At 40.3% G+C, this 17,915-nt stretch overlaps 1 protein-coding gene across 1 annotated transcript in view; it reads right to left on the bottom strand.

Moving 5' to 3' along the window:
- NIBAN1 (niban apoptosis regulator 1) overlaps positions 1-17,915 on the bottom strand; it is a 70,169-nt gene that overhangs the window by 7,249 nt on the left and 45,005 nt on the right. The window contains exons 6-12 of the mRNA XM_055815352.1: positions 11,463-11,578; positions 5,491-5,595; positions 5,234-5,396; positions 4,090-4,277; positions 3,672-3,833; positions 725-835; positions 31-138 (exon numbers count right to left, since the gene is read on the bottom strand). Of these exons, the coding sequence (XP_055671327.1) occupies positions 31-138; positions 725-835; positions 3,672-3,833; positions 4,090-4,277; positions 5,234-5,396; positions 5,491-5,595; positions 11,463-11,578 (953 nt within the window). The remainder of the gene's footprint in view (positions 1-30; positions 139-724; positions 836-3,671; positions 3,834-4,089; positions 4,278-5,233; positions 5,397-5,490; positions 5,596-11,462; positions 11,579-17,915) is intronic.

Genomic DNA, 17,915 nt, shown 5'->3' with positions numbered 1-17,915 from the left:
TACTGTATCTTTTTAATCACAGAAACCTACTGGTTTGCATGTTGAAGCCAGTGTCTTTTGCATTGTGGGCAAAGTAATCTGTACCAGTGCTTCTTGAAATATCTTCTTCCGGATGGTGCTGCTGTCATAATCATATTGCTGTCAAAACAGACAAAAGGAGAAACAAGCCCAAACATGTTTGGGGTTATTAATCACTCATAGGAGGAACTGGTTCTTGTTACTCTGTGACTGGTGACAGATAAATCCCAAAGGATACCACATCATGGGTGCACTCATGCAAACACAATCAGGGGTTTGAATTCCCATGCAGGTTATTCCAGTTTTTACAAAAATACTCTGAAATTTAGTTTTCTGGAATCTCTTTATCTTCATTTTTTTAATACCTAGCCTAGAATCAGCCCCTGAATGCTCTTTCCAGGTACTTCAGCACTGCCTCTTCTGAATTCTAGGGGTAGGCTAATTATAAAGCTAATAAAAAAATATTTACCCAGATTGACAGCATCATAACCAGCTTGTTTAATTGCAATTAAAGGGGCTGCACATGTAAATACTTTTACAAGGGTCTCCCCAGAATTAGGTTTTACCCCCAAAATGAGGAGCTTTGCTAAGTGCCACCCAACCTCTTCTTTCAAATACTGAGCTAAATTCACATAAAATAAATTCTCCATTTCCAACAAGGCAGAACCCAAGGTCCTCCTGTGCAAGTGCTGCTGAATTACATTACCTTCAGTACTCTCAGCTTGACTTTTTCAATAGTTGTTGCAACTTTCACTGAGTCTGCCTGGGGACTTAGAGAGAACAACTGCTCAAAAGTATAAACTGCATTTTCCATCAGCTAAAAATAATAAATAAAAAAATCTGTTAAAGACCAATAACATAAAAATCCTACCTATGTAAAGAAGCACTGTAAATATAACTATTAACTTAGATTGTATTTTTGAGAAGGTGAATTGGAGAAAATATAACGGGCCTAAGATCAATAAATATTTCCAGTACTTTAAATGATTGTGAAAGGGGAAGGAAAGCCTTGTTTAGTTTAGATTGCAACACTCAGTTTTGGAATGGGAAACCCAAAAGAAGATTATCTAATGCAAGAGAATAAGAAAATGAAACTGCCTCAGCATCTCTCTTGAGTTTATAGGCAGGTTTATACTAGGAAGTCTGCTAATGTAACTAAACAAACAGTTCCAGCAGCAAACTTGCTCAGAGTAGATTAATTAAAACGTCCAAAATTTTTCAGCTGTTTCAGTTCTCTGAAGGCTAACATGCACAGAAATGTCACAATAAATAAAGCAAATTAAGCCTTGGTATCATTATTATGCTATCACAGCACAGTAGCATATATATATTATCTCATGTCACCATCTAAACTTACAGTGACAAGGACAAGAAGTAAAATTGATTGTCTACATATAAAGGCCATACATAAAACTGATTATCCATAATAAGAATCCCATTGACTCCTACCAGATTTTTATGGTCTTAATCATTAATACTACAGATAAATTATTTTTAAAAGTAATTAATCAGTAGCTGTCCTTATAATACAATTATTCACAAAAATTGCACAGAGCACAATTATTTCTCACAGAATTATGTTAGGCTGGCATTTGCCATATTTTCAGGTTATCCAGAGAGTCATTAAAAATATTAAATCCCCTACTCTGAAAAGATATTTCAGAAAAACAGTACTGCAAGCGGTAATTATGTCTACTTAATGAGGTTTTGCCTTTTTTAGCTAAGTGTTTCCATTCAAATTTTAATATATTCTTATTGGAGGAGTACAGAAACAAGCCCAGAGAGGCTGTCCACATGGCTGGGTCTTCCTCTGTATCCCATGGGACCCATCCCAGTCAATATACATAGACAGCCATATACTGTAGAGGACTTCTTGTAGTTTGTAAATGAGTATGTACATACTTATGGATAAGACATGCTTTCAATTCCTCCTTGGCTAGCAGTATTTTCATGAATGAAAATACGCAGTGACAAATGTTGAAGGCTGATTTTTGTAACTGGCTTTGCAGATAATGTAGCGTTGGACTATACAGACTGTGTTTACAAGTGGCAATGGAGAAGATGGAGGTTTACTCAATTTGTGGATGCATCAGAAAGCTGTACAGTAAATACTCATGCACAGCAAGACCTTGGATGCAAGAAAAAGACAGGATCAGTGTAGAGTTAAGTGAGGCTAATTAAAGATGAACTACTCACTTTTTATTTCAATTTTTATTGGAAGCAAATCATAAATTGGTGTAGTTCTGGTGAAGTCACTGCAGCTGCTTTATTAATGCCAGTTGAGCATTCTGCTCCCAAATTTCCTAAAATTGGCCACTAGAGGATGCCAAGCTCCCAAGCCAAGGAATCCTCCTCCAGCCTCTGCCCAGTTAAGAGTTAAACCAAATGCTTCTTTTAAGACTACATGAGCATAGCCATGTCTCGCCTTACTCGTTAATAAAATAAATGTCCATGGACACAAAGTGAAACTACATACTATTTTTATGAGAAAAATACCAGCCTTTTAAAGAGAGAGAAGCAATACCAGCATTTTTAGAACAACTTGTGCTTTAATTTAACTTATTGATTGTCAGTTTTGACTCGTGCTGTTCAGAAAAAAACACCACTTGGTTTGCATGGGATCTATTTTCTGTCTGCTTCTTTGTCTTGCCTCATGGTCTTCACTTACTGAAAGACATTTTATCTGGCAGCATTCTGGAACGGTCCCCCCGAAAGACCCAGACATGAAATCAGAATTTTATTTCTGAATAATTCTTTGGCTGCTGATCACAGCTGTACTTAGAAGAGCTGCTTTTAGGAAAACCCTGTTCCAGCACTGTGCTAGAGACTTGCTTTCCATATTCATAACTCCCACTCTGTAGAACTGGACCAGCTCCATTTCACAAGATTACTGACTAGATTATTTAGTTTCTCAACTATGGATTAAAATCACAGGGTTCAACATAGAGATACAAGGCCAAATCTGCCTTGTGATCTGGCAATTGAAGTAAGTCTACTGGCCAGTTCCTAATAGATTTCTGGCCAGGCATCCAAAAGAAATAAAAGCAAAGCAAAATTATAGCCTATACCAACATACACTAAAGGAAAAAGAGATAAGAGTTCATTTTAAATCTGAAATTATGTCGTCGCTTCAACCATTCGCATGAGGATTGAAGTTGCTTAAAGCACCTACATGCAGCTATATCCTGAGACGTCACCTGTGTCCAAGTAATTGCCAGTTTCTAACATTAATTGCCTTACTTCATATTAATGAGAAAACACACTACTAAGGAGGAGACATTCCATTTTGGTAAAATGTATTTAAGACCCTTCCTGAAAAATCAACCTTTTGGTGGTAAATTTTAGCCACCGCATTGGTTACAACCACAACTTTCTTGGGTGCTGAGACGCTGAGAATTCAGAACATGAAAGTGCAGGGGAAGAAAGGATACATCCAAAATTTTTGTTCCTTGCTGAGACTCACACACGCAACCTCACAAATATAAATGTCAAACATCTTCTAGCTCTGATTTTCTTAGGTTTTGTTACCTGTACTTTGATTTGAGAGATATTCTGGCGCTCTTGCTCAACTTTTTATCAAGATTACTTTGAAGCAGATTAGAAGGACAAACCTAACCTGTTCTCCCAGGAGGAAAAACTGGATCTTACAGTACCTCTTGCATGAAGTTCTGTGTCCTCTGAATCACAAAATCAATATGATAGACCTTGAAGCGACTCTTGAGGTCCTGAAGGAGCTCCTGGAGGAGGTTCACTTTCAGGTAGCAGGGCTCCATTTTCACAGAGTTGAATGGTAGGTTCATAAGCTGATCCACATTCTGCATTCCAGTGGAGGAAGAACAGGTTTTGAGAGAAAGCAACCTGAGGCGAATTTTTAATAGAGAATGTAACAGTGGCCCTAAAACAAATTCTGGTATCTACACTCTAGTTGCTCAAATACCAGAAGACTTTCAAAATGACACAACCAAATGCTAAACCCCTGCCACCTGGGAAAGCAAATGGTGCTGTCAGCCAAGTTCTAGCTAGAAGGTTCTTGTGCTAATATAAAAGGTTCCAAATATATTTTTGTCTTACCTCCTTTAGCTTCATGATATCGTTTGTCTTCTGGAAGTCCTGGATGATTTCATTAACTTCTTTATCAAAAAGTGAGCGGACTTCAGTGAATCCAGAACTCACTGGACCCATGAGCTCCTCTAATATTGACGTGAGAAACGGCTGGATGTTTTCTGTGCAGCACTTCTGGGCAGGCTCAGAAACAGTGGCTGGAGTGTAAGACAATACAACAGCAGCATTTAGGCTACTAAGAGATATAGTGAAAAAAGTAATCTGATTCACTTTACAACAAATTAAATTACTGTATTTTTCCCTGGAGTCACACCTCCATAAAGATGATGAGGGTGATGAAAGGAGAGTTTTTAGTTTTATGAATGACAATGAAACATCTTTCCCATGCCCCACCTCGCCAAAGGCTAGTGGCTTGGGGGCCCTGTGGGAGCAGAGGAAAAGGCAGCTCTAAGTATTTATACATACTGGGAGGTTTGCACAGAGCATGGCCACGATCACTCTATAAGGAGGCACCTGAACTTGGTACTCTACAGTTCACTGAAAACTTCCTAGTCTGGTAAGTAAGAATATCAACAGAACACCCTGAGTTTTATCAAAATAGCTCCTAAATTATCAGCTATTTCTTTATTTGCTAGCGTAAGCAACATCAGCTAATGTTTCACCTGCTTTTTACACTCATTTTTATAGTCATAGAAAAATTATACTTAGTTTAAAACCACCTAAGAAGCCCTTTGGTTTAAATAATCTTTGGTAGCCTATGAATTTTCACATAACCAGAACCTGGTTTTGTGGAATATTCCTAGACATCAGGTCAAAACCACTACACTTTTAATTATGCTCATGTGACCTGTCTCTTCATTACATAAGGCTGTCCAAGTGAAAATGAAAGCAGAATGAGAAACTCTAATCAGGATACTCAAAACCTGTCAGCTCTAGAAGACCTGGTATTTTCACAGGTATCACACTGGCCACAGGTATCAGTTCCCATCAAAGGCAGCTGAGGCTCAAAATATTTGTTCCCTGAAAACCAGTGTCTCCAACTGGATTTTTCAAAACACATGAGGATTTCAAAACAATGACAACTGGTAATTTAAGCAACACAAAAATGAAACATTAAAAAATTGCTCCAAAACACAGCTGTTCCTCCACTAACCATTAATTTTTCCAGCTAAGAAGTTCTTGGAGTTCAGAATCTGATCCATGTCTGAACGAATGGTTCCTTCAAGAGATTTTGCAAAATCTCTGCATTCTTCTTTCAAGGTACTTAATCCTTCTGCCACCTGCTGCTGGACTAAGCCGTAAGTTTCTTCTACGATCTAAACCCAAATCAAATTAAGAAGCATAGATCAGAATCAGCATACACAGACAATTGCTATGAGAAATAACTACCCTGCAAATATCAGTACTTACACTAAACCAGGCCCGCTTCCTATCATTCCGCTTGCCTTTCATTTTAGGCAGGATCATTGTCTGAAGGTTAGGCAGAAGTTCCTCCATCACAAGGTTGCTCAGGATCTATATGGTCAGAAGATTAAAATGGCATTTTCACACACTGTTCTTCATCTGAAAACTGAGCACTTGCATCACAGAGTGACGTGCAAACACAGGCAACCTCAAATGTACAGTGGCTGAGCTACTCCAGGTTACCAGGAGGGCTGGATTTAAAATACTAGATATGCCTGAGGGAAACTCCATGCATTTAATCTGAAGCATTTTTCACTGAAAGACTTTGAGGCAATTGACATCAATGAACAAAGATGTTGAACTACAAAGCCTGTTTAAACTTACTGCATGCTATTATGAAATTGCCATGTGCAAATCAATAGAGCTAAAATGATCGGTATCAACTGAGTAACTGGATCAAAAACATTTGAAAAGTTGGTTTGCTGACTGATGCTTCCCCAAACTGACCTTGCTGTGGGACATGCACACCCTCCCAGAGAAGGTACCATTGAAAAGAAATTGTTCTAAAAATTCGTCAGACAAAGGATGCTTCTGATACGAATATATTTGGCCAAGAAAAGAAAGATATGACTGTACCAACATGAATCTCTAGCACTTTTTTGGGTGAGCACCAACTTCACAATTCAAACAAGAAAAGAAGGAGATCCCAGGAAAAACATGATCTAGAACAAAAAGGGAACCCAGAAATGTGGGTAACGTGAATCAAGTAATTCTACCCTATCTGATCTTTTTATTTATTTTTTTTTTTCAAAAATGTGAAACATGATCCAAAAGATTCATTAGCTTCAGCCTAATCCTGAGGCAAAAGTGATAAAATAAATAGCTGTTGGGAGTTTGGGAAAAACTTTTCAAGCAATTTCTTTTGTCACTAAAAGACGACTATACTGGTCTAAAACCAGTAAAACTTTCACACTGTAGAATTCGTATACGTTAAAGCCTCCTCCCAACACCTCCAGACTCTTGAACAAAAGACATGTTATATATATAACCAAGACATTCTGTGACAAAGGTGCACCACAGCAGAAAGACAAGGGAAGAAGAGTGTCAAAAGGCCTTTTACACATCAAGCATTCCTGATGGATGTTGGAAAACTGAGGAAAAGGTATCATCACCCCATTTTTTGATTGTTTCTGTAAGTATATTGTTGTTCGATTATTGCTGTATTTCTCTAAATTGACACCGAGTACTTTTCTCCCTCAAGAACATTTTCAGTTAAAAACAGGATTCAGTGGTTGTGGAAGAGATGCATCACCCTCTCTGATCCCAGCATCTAACTGGCAGTTCAGACTTGCAGATGGTTCCAATTCAAAAGAAAAGATATCAGACTGGGAATACAGATGATACCAATTTGGGGGAGTGGTCAATACGCTGGCAAGCAAGGCTGTTATTCAGAGGGACCTAGACAGCTGAAGAAATGAGTGGACAAAAACCTCATGAAGTTCAGCAAAAGCAAATGCATAGTCCAGCATCTGGGATAGAACAATCTTGTGCACCAGTATAGGCTGGTGACAACTGGCTGGTAAGTAGTTTTGCAGAAAGGAACTTGGGCATCCTGGTGGACAAGAAATGCAACATTGGTCTGCAGGGCTGCCCTCACAGCAAAGAGCAACATCAGGTTGAGGGAGCAAAACGTGCCCCTCTGGTCAGTACTTGTCAGACCACATCTGGAGTGCTGTTCAGTTTGGAGTTCCCCAGTACAACACAGATCTTGAAACACTGGAGTGATTCCAGCGGAGGTCAACATGATCGTCAGGAGATGGAGCACACGACATGTGAGGAGAGGTGGAGGGAACCGAGTTTGCTCAGCCTTAAGAAGATTAGGCTCAGAGAAGACCTTATTGCTGTCTACAACTACGTATTGGAGGATGCTGGGCAGAGCCAGATTTTCTTGGAAATGCACAGGGAAAGGAAGAGGGTGACCATTACAAGTAACAACAAGGGAAACAGTAATCATGTATCCAGAAATATTTTTCACCATGCGGGCAGTCAGGGGAACAAGTCATGCAGTCTCCAACCTTGGATATCAGAACGCAGCTACACAAAGTCCCTGAAGTTGGCTCTGCTTTGAGTCGGGGACCAGGCCAGATAATCTCCAGGGATTCCCTTTTAACAAAACTGTTCTCTGGTTCTGTGGTTCTGTTGATTGTGTCACCCAACTTTCTACAGAGGAAGCATCAAAATCTGGCTTCTTCAATTCAGAAAGAATGAAATGGTGTGAGAGAGATTCCTGGTTTCATGCACTGGCACCCATTTCAGAAGTTTTCTTCAGAATTACCCATTTTGTCAGGCTTTGCACCTCCTACGTCCAGATTTGAACTACAACTTCTTCCTTGCCCATCCTACTCAGATACAGCAAACTGGCAATAAATACACAGAATTACAAGTGTACACCTCATTTTGAGAGTCTAAGCTCTCAAAGTCTAAGTCTCAAAAAACCTCCAGTTTTTTTATTTATGAACACTGTATCTCTGGCCTGAGAAAGCTGCAAGACCTCTCTTTCTCCTGCACTTTCCTCTTGCCATTGGCCAACAAGGCAAACTATGCAAGCAGAGGGAAGCAGTTCATCATGGCACCTGCTCTATTTCTATTTCTTTGTGATCTCAGGACTCTGAACACATTTTCTATGGAGGCATCTTATCAGTGCGGGGGATATATGCTGGGTTCTTGAATTTCTCTACTTAAAGTGTCTTGATTTTCAACTAAAGAACTCAGTCCCGTATTTGGTTCACTCATTACTCATCCTCACGATTCAGAGGAGGGAGGGACATCTTTTATTTCTGGACATGCTCATAGATCTTGCCCAGGTATGTTTGTACTGGCCCACAGTTACAGATGCACTGCTGCCACTTTATGATGACAGAGGCAATACTATCATGCATGTGCTATACAGAATGGCACATAACCCCTTCATCAAGGCTTTTTATCTGCCCTGACTGTACAGCGCATACGAGGTTGTCCACAGCCTCTTGAAAGCTTTGAATTGCAGTGGATATCCTGCAAATCACAAAGAGACACAGTAACCCTACAAAAAGGCAGACAAAATGCATCGTAAGTTTATGTACATTTCTCATTTACTCTGGGTAAAGGATTACTAGCTTGCTCAACAGTTTCAGTAAAGTCTCACGGACAATGTATGTAGTCTTCCTTTCTCTCCAGTGGGGCTTGAACAGAGTTTTTGCAAAGTGATGTGGATTTGAACCCAGCTCTTTTCCTTGCTTCAGCAACAGCCCAGCTTGGTCCTTGTTCAAGGATCTCTGCCCTGATGCACCCAGCTGATGGCTGAGCCAATACAGAGTGCAAAAACACTGCTCAACTTCACATTTTCATCGTGCCAGTGCTTTTCCATTTCTGCCAGTGCTTCCTGACATTCAACCTCATGTATTATAGCTGCCTCAACGGGTTTTAGGCATGCACCAATAACATGATAGGGAAATGGCAGGGATTTATTTAGACAGTAAAGGTAAGAAAGAAAAGGCTCTGACTGCATGCCACAGTGTAAAACAGAGTACCCCCTGGGCACAAGACACCCTACAGAAATAGAACACACAATACCCTACTTTATTAATATGCTTCTAATATAGCTATAATATGCAACACCCTATTATTGTTGTTCCATGCCACTGAAGTACTTATAGATTATGCCACAGCACTGCTTTGGGTTCAGCTATGCTGACTCAAATACCTGTCAAAACTAATTCAGGTCCTAAACTAATGGGTCACTTAAAAAAAAATCTCACAAATAAGTCAAACTAGAGCACCACAGACCAAATTATAAATGTGACAACAAATCAAACATACTCTGAAGAATCTGAGCTCTCTGGAATAGTTTTTAGGAATGCTGGATTTGTTTTATATTTCTGTATAGAAAGGTGCACTGTAGCGGTTTGGGGTTTTTTAATCTCTTAATTCAGCTATCCTTGATTTACTAATATGCTATTTATACATTCATGTAGTACTGATCAATGGAGTTACACAAATATAAAATTGGTGTGTTGTAGTGCTCTCACTATGTGGCTGTACTGTCACTTATAAGAAGTGTCCAAAATGTCCCTGTTTTAAACCTGTATTTCAGCACTGAACCCACAGAAAAATACCATCTACAGTTGAATTTATCCTTTGTTAGTAATGAAACCTTAAAAATTAAAAAGAACAAAACCAAAACCAGTAAAAGAACTTTTATGCCACAAAAAAAAAAAAATTAGGAGGTCTTCAGCTGAGTGACTGAGTACTTGCTAATAATGTCGCAGTACCTAGGCAGAACTGCGTGAGCTAATGCTGCAGAGACTCTGTCATTATAAATGAATGTCAGGGAATATATTTACTGGCATTCTGCAGAGATTTTTACAGCAACAAATTGTAGCTTGTTTGTTCCAAACCATTCACTTAGCTTGGATATTTGCCTAAAATAATTACTGTATTTGGTCAAAGCAGGCATGAGAACACACTATACTTACAGAATGAATTATTACTAAGAAGATAATAGCATAACTAGCCTCGATGCCTTCTGATTATAGCTCTCTTGAGGTATACAGGTTATGAGTAAGTAGTTGGCAAGCAATAGGAAAAAACATAAAATGAAACTAGCACTATAATAGCTCCATAACTCGCGGGAAGAGGGGAGGAGAGAGAAACCTCACTGCCTCCACTGGAAGGATGGAACTCCTTATACTAAGAAATTAATTATCAGATGTTAGCAGGAAAGTTCAATCCCTGACATGATGGCACTGCGAAAAACACTGTTTATAGATTCTTCTCCAGTTTTCACATTTTTCAGCATTTCAGAGGTAGACTTCTCCTAAAAGAATAATCTGGTTTCTTGAAACAAAACCCTGGATCATGAACTCTCTGTCAGGCTTTTTTCCATTTTCCCAAAGGGAAGCCAGATTTCATCAAGGAAAACACCCAACAGCTGGTACTAAAGTAAATATTTGCTGCTGAGCGCTCAACACTTTGGAAAAAAATTATAAATCAGAGCCCGAATAAGGTCTCAATTGCACTAAAAGACATCTGGAGTGATGCCAGAGGGATCAGTGGAGCTCCTTCAACTACCATCAGTGCCCCAAAGCTGCTCATTCAGGTGTCCAAATACAGACCCAGACCCTGAGCTTAGCATCTCATTTTTGAAGAACTGAGGTACACAATTCTTGGTGTTTGAAGTGTGACTGTGTTACTATGCCAAGCTCTGTTTCAGAAGTCTGGCACAGTAAGTAGGTCTATCAGTTTACTCACTCAGGACTAAAAGCTTCATTCCCAAAGAACAGGGAAAAGCAAAATGAAAAGATTCTTCAAAATTCATGTCTAGCTGCTATCCTGTTCTTCGTAAAGCCTGATCTCCAATGGCATCTGGAGGCATTACAAGACAAGCAACAGGAAACTGTTGTGTTCTGTAACAAAGGTAATAGCAACAGAAGAAAGAAGTATCTCTTACCTGCAAATAGCTGTCATGAAAGACAGAAAACCAGAGCACAGCCCAGTGCAGCTGACAGTGAATATCTGCTGCGTACAAACCGTGGGTTCTGAGTTTCGTGTGTGTTGCCTTTGGTCTCACTCATTTACCAAAACTATAAACAGCAGCAAATGTGGTAGTGAGACCGTTAGCAAGTGCCTTGTTTTAGACACAGTATTTATTCACCGGTTGACCCCGTGACATAAAGTTAAAGTAGACATACGAGCTTTTTCTGGAAACATGGCCATCCCTACATTCCAGCACAACACAACGATTTCAGTTCACAGCACACTTTCTTTCCCTTTCTAGCAAAAAATTCAAAATGGGGTTTATCTTGAAATCTTGGGTATTTCTACCTACTAGATTTTCTTCTTAAAAGTGCATTTTTTTACAAAGAGGCTTTACAACTGTCACTATCCTCAGTGCTGCCATATCCAAAGGAAAAAAAAAAATCAGGAAGTTATTCTTCTACCTCTTTTTCGTTGCCAGTTATCATTTCCCACGTCCCATAGTGGCCTTTCTCCTGCCGGAAGAACTGAATGGCTTCTAAGAACGCCTGGACCTCGTACGTGGTCTGCTTGAGAAAATCTAGAGAAAACAAAGAGGAACACAAAGGATTTACCCATAAATGACCTTTAAAAAATAACCATCCCCTTTTGATCCATTTTCCTGTTCCACGTGTATCTAGCAATAATATTTGTAAACCATTTACAAAACCTGAATGTCTGAACCTTGGGCTTTCCTTAAAATTCAGAAGCATAATGTTGAACTACCACATTGTACACATCACAAGCCATCCCACCAAAGTTGGTAAGTTAAATGTTAAGATGGAGCACATGATAAGGTAAGAGTTTTACAGTGGCAAGCCTTGTCTGTGGTAGACTTTGATAAGGCATTCATTAACACATGAAAGCTCATCCTTTGCTGTTAAGCCTATGAGCAATGTAAGATGGTACACGGGAAGAATCTGACATCACCTACCAGGGCCAAGAGTTGGGAGCTTCTGCAACTTTCGTTTAAGTTAAGAATTACAAATTTAAGATAATGATCACAGCACGTTGTATGCCCTTGATAAATTGCTAAACCCTAAATTAACACTCCCCAATAGTCTTTTATTTCCGTTGTTTTATTAAGAAATTGATGAACAAGACGATTTTTCATGGACTTACAATAAAACGGACCTGGACAAAGTAAGCACCTTGCTCATACCAGTTAAGCACAAGAACTTCTAACAGAATTGTGCTGCTTTACCTAAATATTTCAGGAATGTTTAACCACAGCTCAGGAGTATCTGGTTATTGTCCATGGCTACTGCTGCTAGATGGTAACTCTTCCCAAGGACAATGTGGTAGCCTGGGGACACTCTGTTGTACAAATGAGGCCACAGCATGAAAAAAACTGAGAAATGGCTGAGCTAGTTTGCTCTTACAAACCCTGGATAACCAGCCACGCAACAGAAATTACGTCTCAGGCAATTTGTTCTTTCCAAACTGCTAAAGGCTTTCAAGGGAGTGGCAGCCAACACTCTCCTTCACATGAAAGCACACAAAAACACAGCTAATGAAGAGTGCAACAGCAGGACTAGTTTGTCGTGATTTGGAGGAGAAAGAGTCTTTCTGCCTCAAAATGCGGAAAAGCTCCCTAGAGCAATCAGGCTGCTTGACAAACCTGGGGAAGAGAAACCACTACTGAAACACTTCAGGAATTCAAGTGGTATATCTTTGCTATGAAACAAAGCTTCAGGATTATTGTGAGGATTATTATCTTAAGGAAAAACAAAGCCACAATGGTTTATTGTCCTTTCTACAAGGTCATCTGCTTGTAGCCTTGATCAGATGAAGTCCTGTTGTGCACACATTAGGAAGAAAGGAGGGAAGAATGTTAATTCTTTCAAAGATTACTATGCTGCTTTAAAAGATACTCGTATGTATAAACAATTGTTATGTTCAACAGTAATTTCTCAAGCCTTGCCTGTCAAGCAAGACACTTCTTTTGACTTGCTCATGAAAGTTCTAAAGAGAGCAGCTTTATAGGAGGCTTGCACACATGCCAAGGGCAATACAGGGATTATACAAATTATGGGAAACATGAAGGATTCACACTACAGTAATGCCTGAAATGTCTCCTTCATGTTCTTTATACAAAAACAAAAGCTACAGAAACCTACAATTAACTTAATCAACGTTTCACCCTGGCTATTGCTTGAAAACAGCACTCACTGTGTAGAATTTATCTACATGGCAGGCAATGAGGTTTCAGATCTGCTAAGAATCCAAATGTCAGAATTTGCCCTTTCAGTTTCCCCTGGGCATAATCATTACTTCAGGAAGGTATGTTATACATACTGGGGTGCAGTAAACACTCTCTCAGTGCCACACTATAGATACTATGGATCTATATAGATCTCTGTTTGGCAAATATTTGGAGGTCCAGAGAGATCACACGATTTCTACAAGCCCACATGATGATCAAAGAAAAGAAAACAGCCAGGTAAAATCCCAACCATACCTTCATTGCAACCTCCATGATATATAGCATTTTTAATAGCAAACCATAAACCAGGATGCTAAAATGTCAGTTGTAAGTCAGGGTGTTCACTGCCAAGCGGACATCCTCTGACGGCAGCTTTAATTAAAGAATGGAGTATTCCACCTGAAAAACTAGTGAAGCATTGCAGCTGAAAGCTTTTGTCCTCCCAAAATTAAACCTTGAATATTTTGAAAAGAAGAGGGCCAGGCTTGGCTGACGGAAGGGAGAACTGCAGCTCCTGCAGCCCTCTGATCATGACTCACATGTTTTCCTTCTTCACAGCTGTGCTCCCTCCTAACCAAAAGGGACAACAGACCATCCAAAGGGCTGGATCTTGGACCTGCTGAGATGATGATGTGCCAGTCCTGACAAAAGCCTGCCCTCTAAGATCATCAGGTTTTAAACTTCACACTCAGGGGAGTATTTTCTCTATTCTGACTGTTCCCAACCCCATGAGGAAGTAGGAAGAAGGTGCTAAAAATCCAAGAGCAATTCATTTGAAAATAGTTCATGGGAAAAACACCAAGCTGTAAGTAGCATAAAATCCCAATCACACATTTTTTCCTATGCCAGTAAACACAGGAGAAAAACACAATTATGGCAGTCTTACTACAAAACCAGCTGAAAGTAGAAAGGCAGCTTTATCCTTCAAGGCTACCACAATTGCTTAATTTAGGCAATTTCATTTTAATTTTCCATAGGAGGAAATGATTGCATCAGCGATAAAACATTGAACAACTACATCCATCCAATGTTGGGCTGTGCAGAAGCTGTTGGCGAGGCACACAAGACAGAGGCACATTCATGGGATATGGCTCAAGAAAAGGGAATTGTACCCAAGCTGAAAGGAGCTGCGGTGCACATCCTCCAAGATTTCAGCAGGGAAGAGCCAGGGCTCCTGTAAATCAGATCTAGCATATGAAAAGGCTAGAGGACTGTGGCTGGCTTGGTAGCCAGCTCCATTATGCCACAGCAAAGTGAAGAAAACAATGAATAAGCTGTTGGGGCAATCCTGCTTGCGTGCAAGAGAGAGGATGGTGCGTGGGAGATGGAAACAGACGCTGCAGCTGCAAATAGGGCAGGTGGTAAATGCCAGTGGTATCAGGAATGATTTGTTTGTCAGCAGAAAGGACATGTGCTTCGCTCTCCTGAATGCGCTCACAGGGGCTTCCCCTTCAACACATCTGCCCGGCACCTATCATGAGTGATGCATCTGCCCCTACTGTCTGCAGAAAGTGGAGCCTGTTAGGGGAGCTTGGCGCAGTGGCGGTTGTAGGTCATCCTTACCCAAATCCCATAGAAAGCCCTAAAGTTTACTGAATGTCCTCCAGCAAAAGGCCAGTGAGGCTTTACAGGTACCCAGACTGATGCTATGTGCTTAATCCAGGCTGGTCTGCACTGGGAAAATTACCCAAGCAGCTTCTTCTGCTGCTAATGTATATAACTTAAGCTTATTTGTGGAGAGTAAAAAAACCCATCTGTTTGTTCTGTTTAATTTTAAAATAAGAAAACCCATCTAGAGACTCTACAGATCCAAGGGCGGAGCCTAATTTTAATAACAGATAAGATATTGCCCATAGATTCTTTTTATAAACATAACATAATAACTGCTATAAAGCTCCTTTTTAAAAGATGGAAGGACACCTGTAAAGACCATGACTTTATAAATCTGCCCAAATTTGCATATCTCTCAAAGGCATGGCTGAGTTTGTTCAGTACTGCAGAAAGCTCTCTGTAGGAATGAGCATATAAACAGTTTAAATCCCTCTTTTAAAAGAAGAAAAATCTCAAACCTTAACTTATCAAAATGATACACAGAGGACCAGTCTACTCAACACCAATTGAGTGCATTTGCACCTGGTGCAGAAGTGTTAACTTAGAGGGTCCTGTTCCTAATTTCAGCTGTATCTGATATTTTGGCTGCTGTGGGACTTGCAGTGTCCCAGCGAGGTGCTCCAGGCTATGAGCTGCAGCTCTTTCTCTGTCACTTGGCAGATGAATGTTTGGTCGTAGGGGTAAGTCACAAGGAAATCTTTGGTCCCAAGTTCCCCACCCACGGCAGGACAGCTGCACCTTTGTTTGAAGATGGACGTGTCACTGGCACATCATTTAAAAGCTCCTGGGGAAAGGCTACCTGAACACTTTTTCTGACTTGCTAATACTTCCTCTGTGTGTCTAAAGACAGCAGTGAAAAATAACTGCCCTGGTGCGTATAAGAATGGCTGCAGAAGCGTGGCCTTAGAATCTCTGAAGATCTGCACAATCCAGGCCTGGTATTAGAATAGGCCTGTAATCAGAATTGTACTGAAGTTAACAAGAAAGGTAGCCCTGAGCTATTCTTGAATCCTGAGACCAAGTAATTATGTTGTGCCAACAGGCCGTGGCTGTAACAAGCTACAGCTGCTGGGAAAGCAGGTGCAGGGCCAAGAAAGATAGGGACCGGTATGGGAAAATAGGGAGTAACAAACTACAAGGCTGAAGCACAGCAACACAATTAGCTACATGGATAGAATGCTTATTTCAGTCATGATAATTAGGGGTGTGAGAACCACGTGCGTTTAGAGACTACTAACCAATTATATTTCTGCTTTAAGAATATGCATGTGTATCGGTTCTATATAAGTAGTGTTAGAAACTAATAAAGTTGAGCAAGATGCATAACTCATATTGAGCGTCTTCTTGACTCCGGCGAACCCTTCTTCCAACACTGGTGAATTTGGTCTCCTCCACAGCCATAGATCGACCTGTCAATCAGTCAAAGTACCGAAGACCTCTATGCAAAAACTTCTATAAATAGGCCTCATTACCAGCGAGGATGAGTGCTGCAGACCTCACTGCCTCTAGCTAAAATTGTGGATTTTCGGCAAATCCAGATAATATGAAATCTGTGTTCCAACATTCCAGTTCAAATTTTGTATCTGTATGTATTGCAGACTTCTGCGCTGGGTCTCTTGCTGCGCTTTGTAGCAGAAAGCTCAAAACCAGATAATGTTTAATGGCTTAGATGATGATTTTTTTTAATTACAATCAAAGAAAGATGCCTCTTTAACATTACAGATCCTAACCTGCCATGCTAACTGTTAAAAAGTATTTCAATATCCAGTTTAAACTGCTTGCCCCTCTGAACAATAATTTTCATTAATAAAGCTACTCAAACTCATTACTGCAGCATGAGAGAGCCTAAAATGGTCATCATCATACACCAGGAATGCCAAGAGGTGTTGAAGACAGATGGCATACCATTTACCCCCTTAACAAATGCAATGGTGACAAGCAGAGTTTTCATATAAGTAGCAGCACAGCTCATTTCTGTACTGCTCGTGCAAACCACATGGAAAAGTCTGTTTGGGAAGAGCAGGGAAATGTTTCTCCAGCTCCTCGTGGGACTTAAGTCGGATGCAATAACCAGACAGCGAGAATTTTCCACCTCCCAGAACTAATGGGGCAGTTTGCTCTACTGAGACACCAGTGTTTCACAGTTCTCTTCTGCATCTTGGCTAATTCTGCAAACTGGGACTTGCTGATTTTTGGACACAGTGGCAGCATTACCATGTTAAACTGTTTGGAGAGCCAAGGAACTGTAGTCAGGATGTTTTATGATGTGTAAAAATTGATTATGTCATTCTCCAAAACAAACTGAGTGCCCCTATTGCAATCGAGCGAACGTCCTTCCCCCGTATGGCTTCTTCTTACAATAAATGTATTACTTTTATTGTTAATAAAAGCAAAGGGATATATTGACTGTGGACAAAGTGCTTTACCAAAACAAGCTAAACCACTGAGAGTAATCTAAGCTTTTTGGCTGACATTTCACAAAAGGCTGAGGCCCAAAGATGTAGATGAACAACTGTTAAAACAGAATCCAGAGGTCTGAGCTCATAGAGCACGGGTTTTAATTAAAGAAATGCTGATTCTGACATAACGTCCATCATCTGACTACCAAAACTCGGAAGTAATCCACCCCGGCTTCATCTGTTTCCTGCAGCACCCACATCTACACATGCATTCCTGAGCTGGAGAGCTGCCTAGTGTTTGGTGAACAATTCGGCGTTCAGTGAATATTGTTTTCTATACAGTCCCTGAATTCTTCCTGCAGGTACCTATAACTGATATTAGAATAACTAGGCATCCAACAATGGCTGTATTTACAAGAGATGATCACGTAGATGCCCACAGGTAGGAAGACAGCCTTGCCTGGCTCTTGCCTACCTTCCTCCGTAACTGCACCTTCGGTCAAATGTCTCTTCCCAACACAAGCAGCTAACAACCTGGTATACTTTTTAGTTCCCTCCTACAAGACAGCAGCGCCCATGAATACCTCCTCAAATCTTCAAAAACTGCAGGATGACTTTGGTTAAAAAGTGGGAAAGGCTGAAGGACAGCCACTGGAAGGAAA

This window comes from Falco peregrinus, chromosome 10 (genome assembly GCF_023634155.1).
Source record: "Falco peregrinus isolate bFalPer1 chromosome 10, bFalPer1.pri, whole genome shotgun sequence".
Classification (NCBI taxonomy): domain Eukaryota; kingdom Metazoa; phylum Chordata; class Aves; order Falconiformes; family Falconidae; genus Falco; species Falco peregrinus.
Note: the sequence above shows the minus strand (reverse complement) of the source record. Positions and strands in the feature narration are given on the sequence as shown.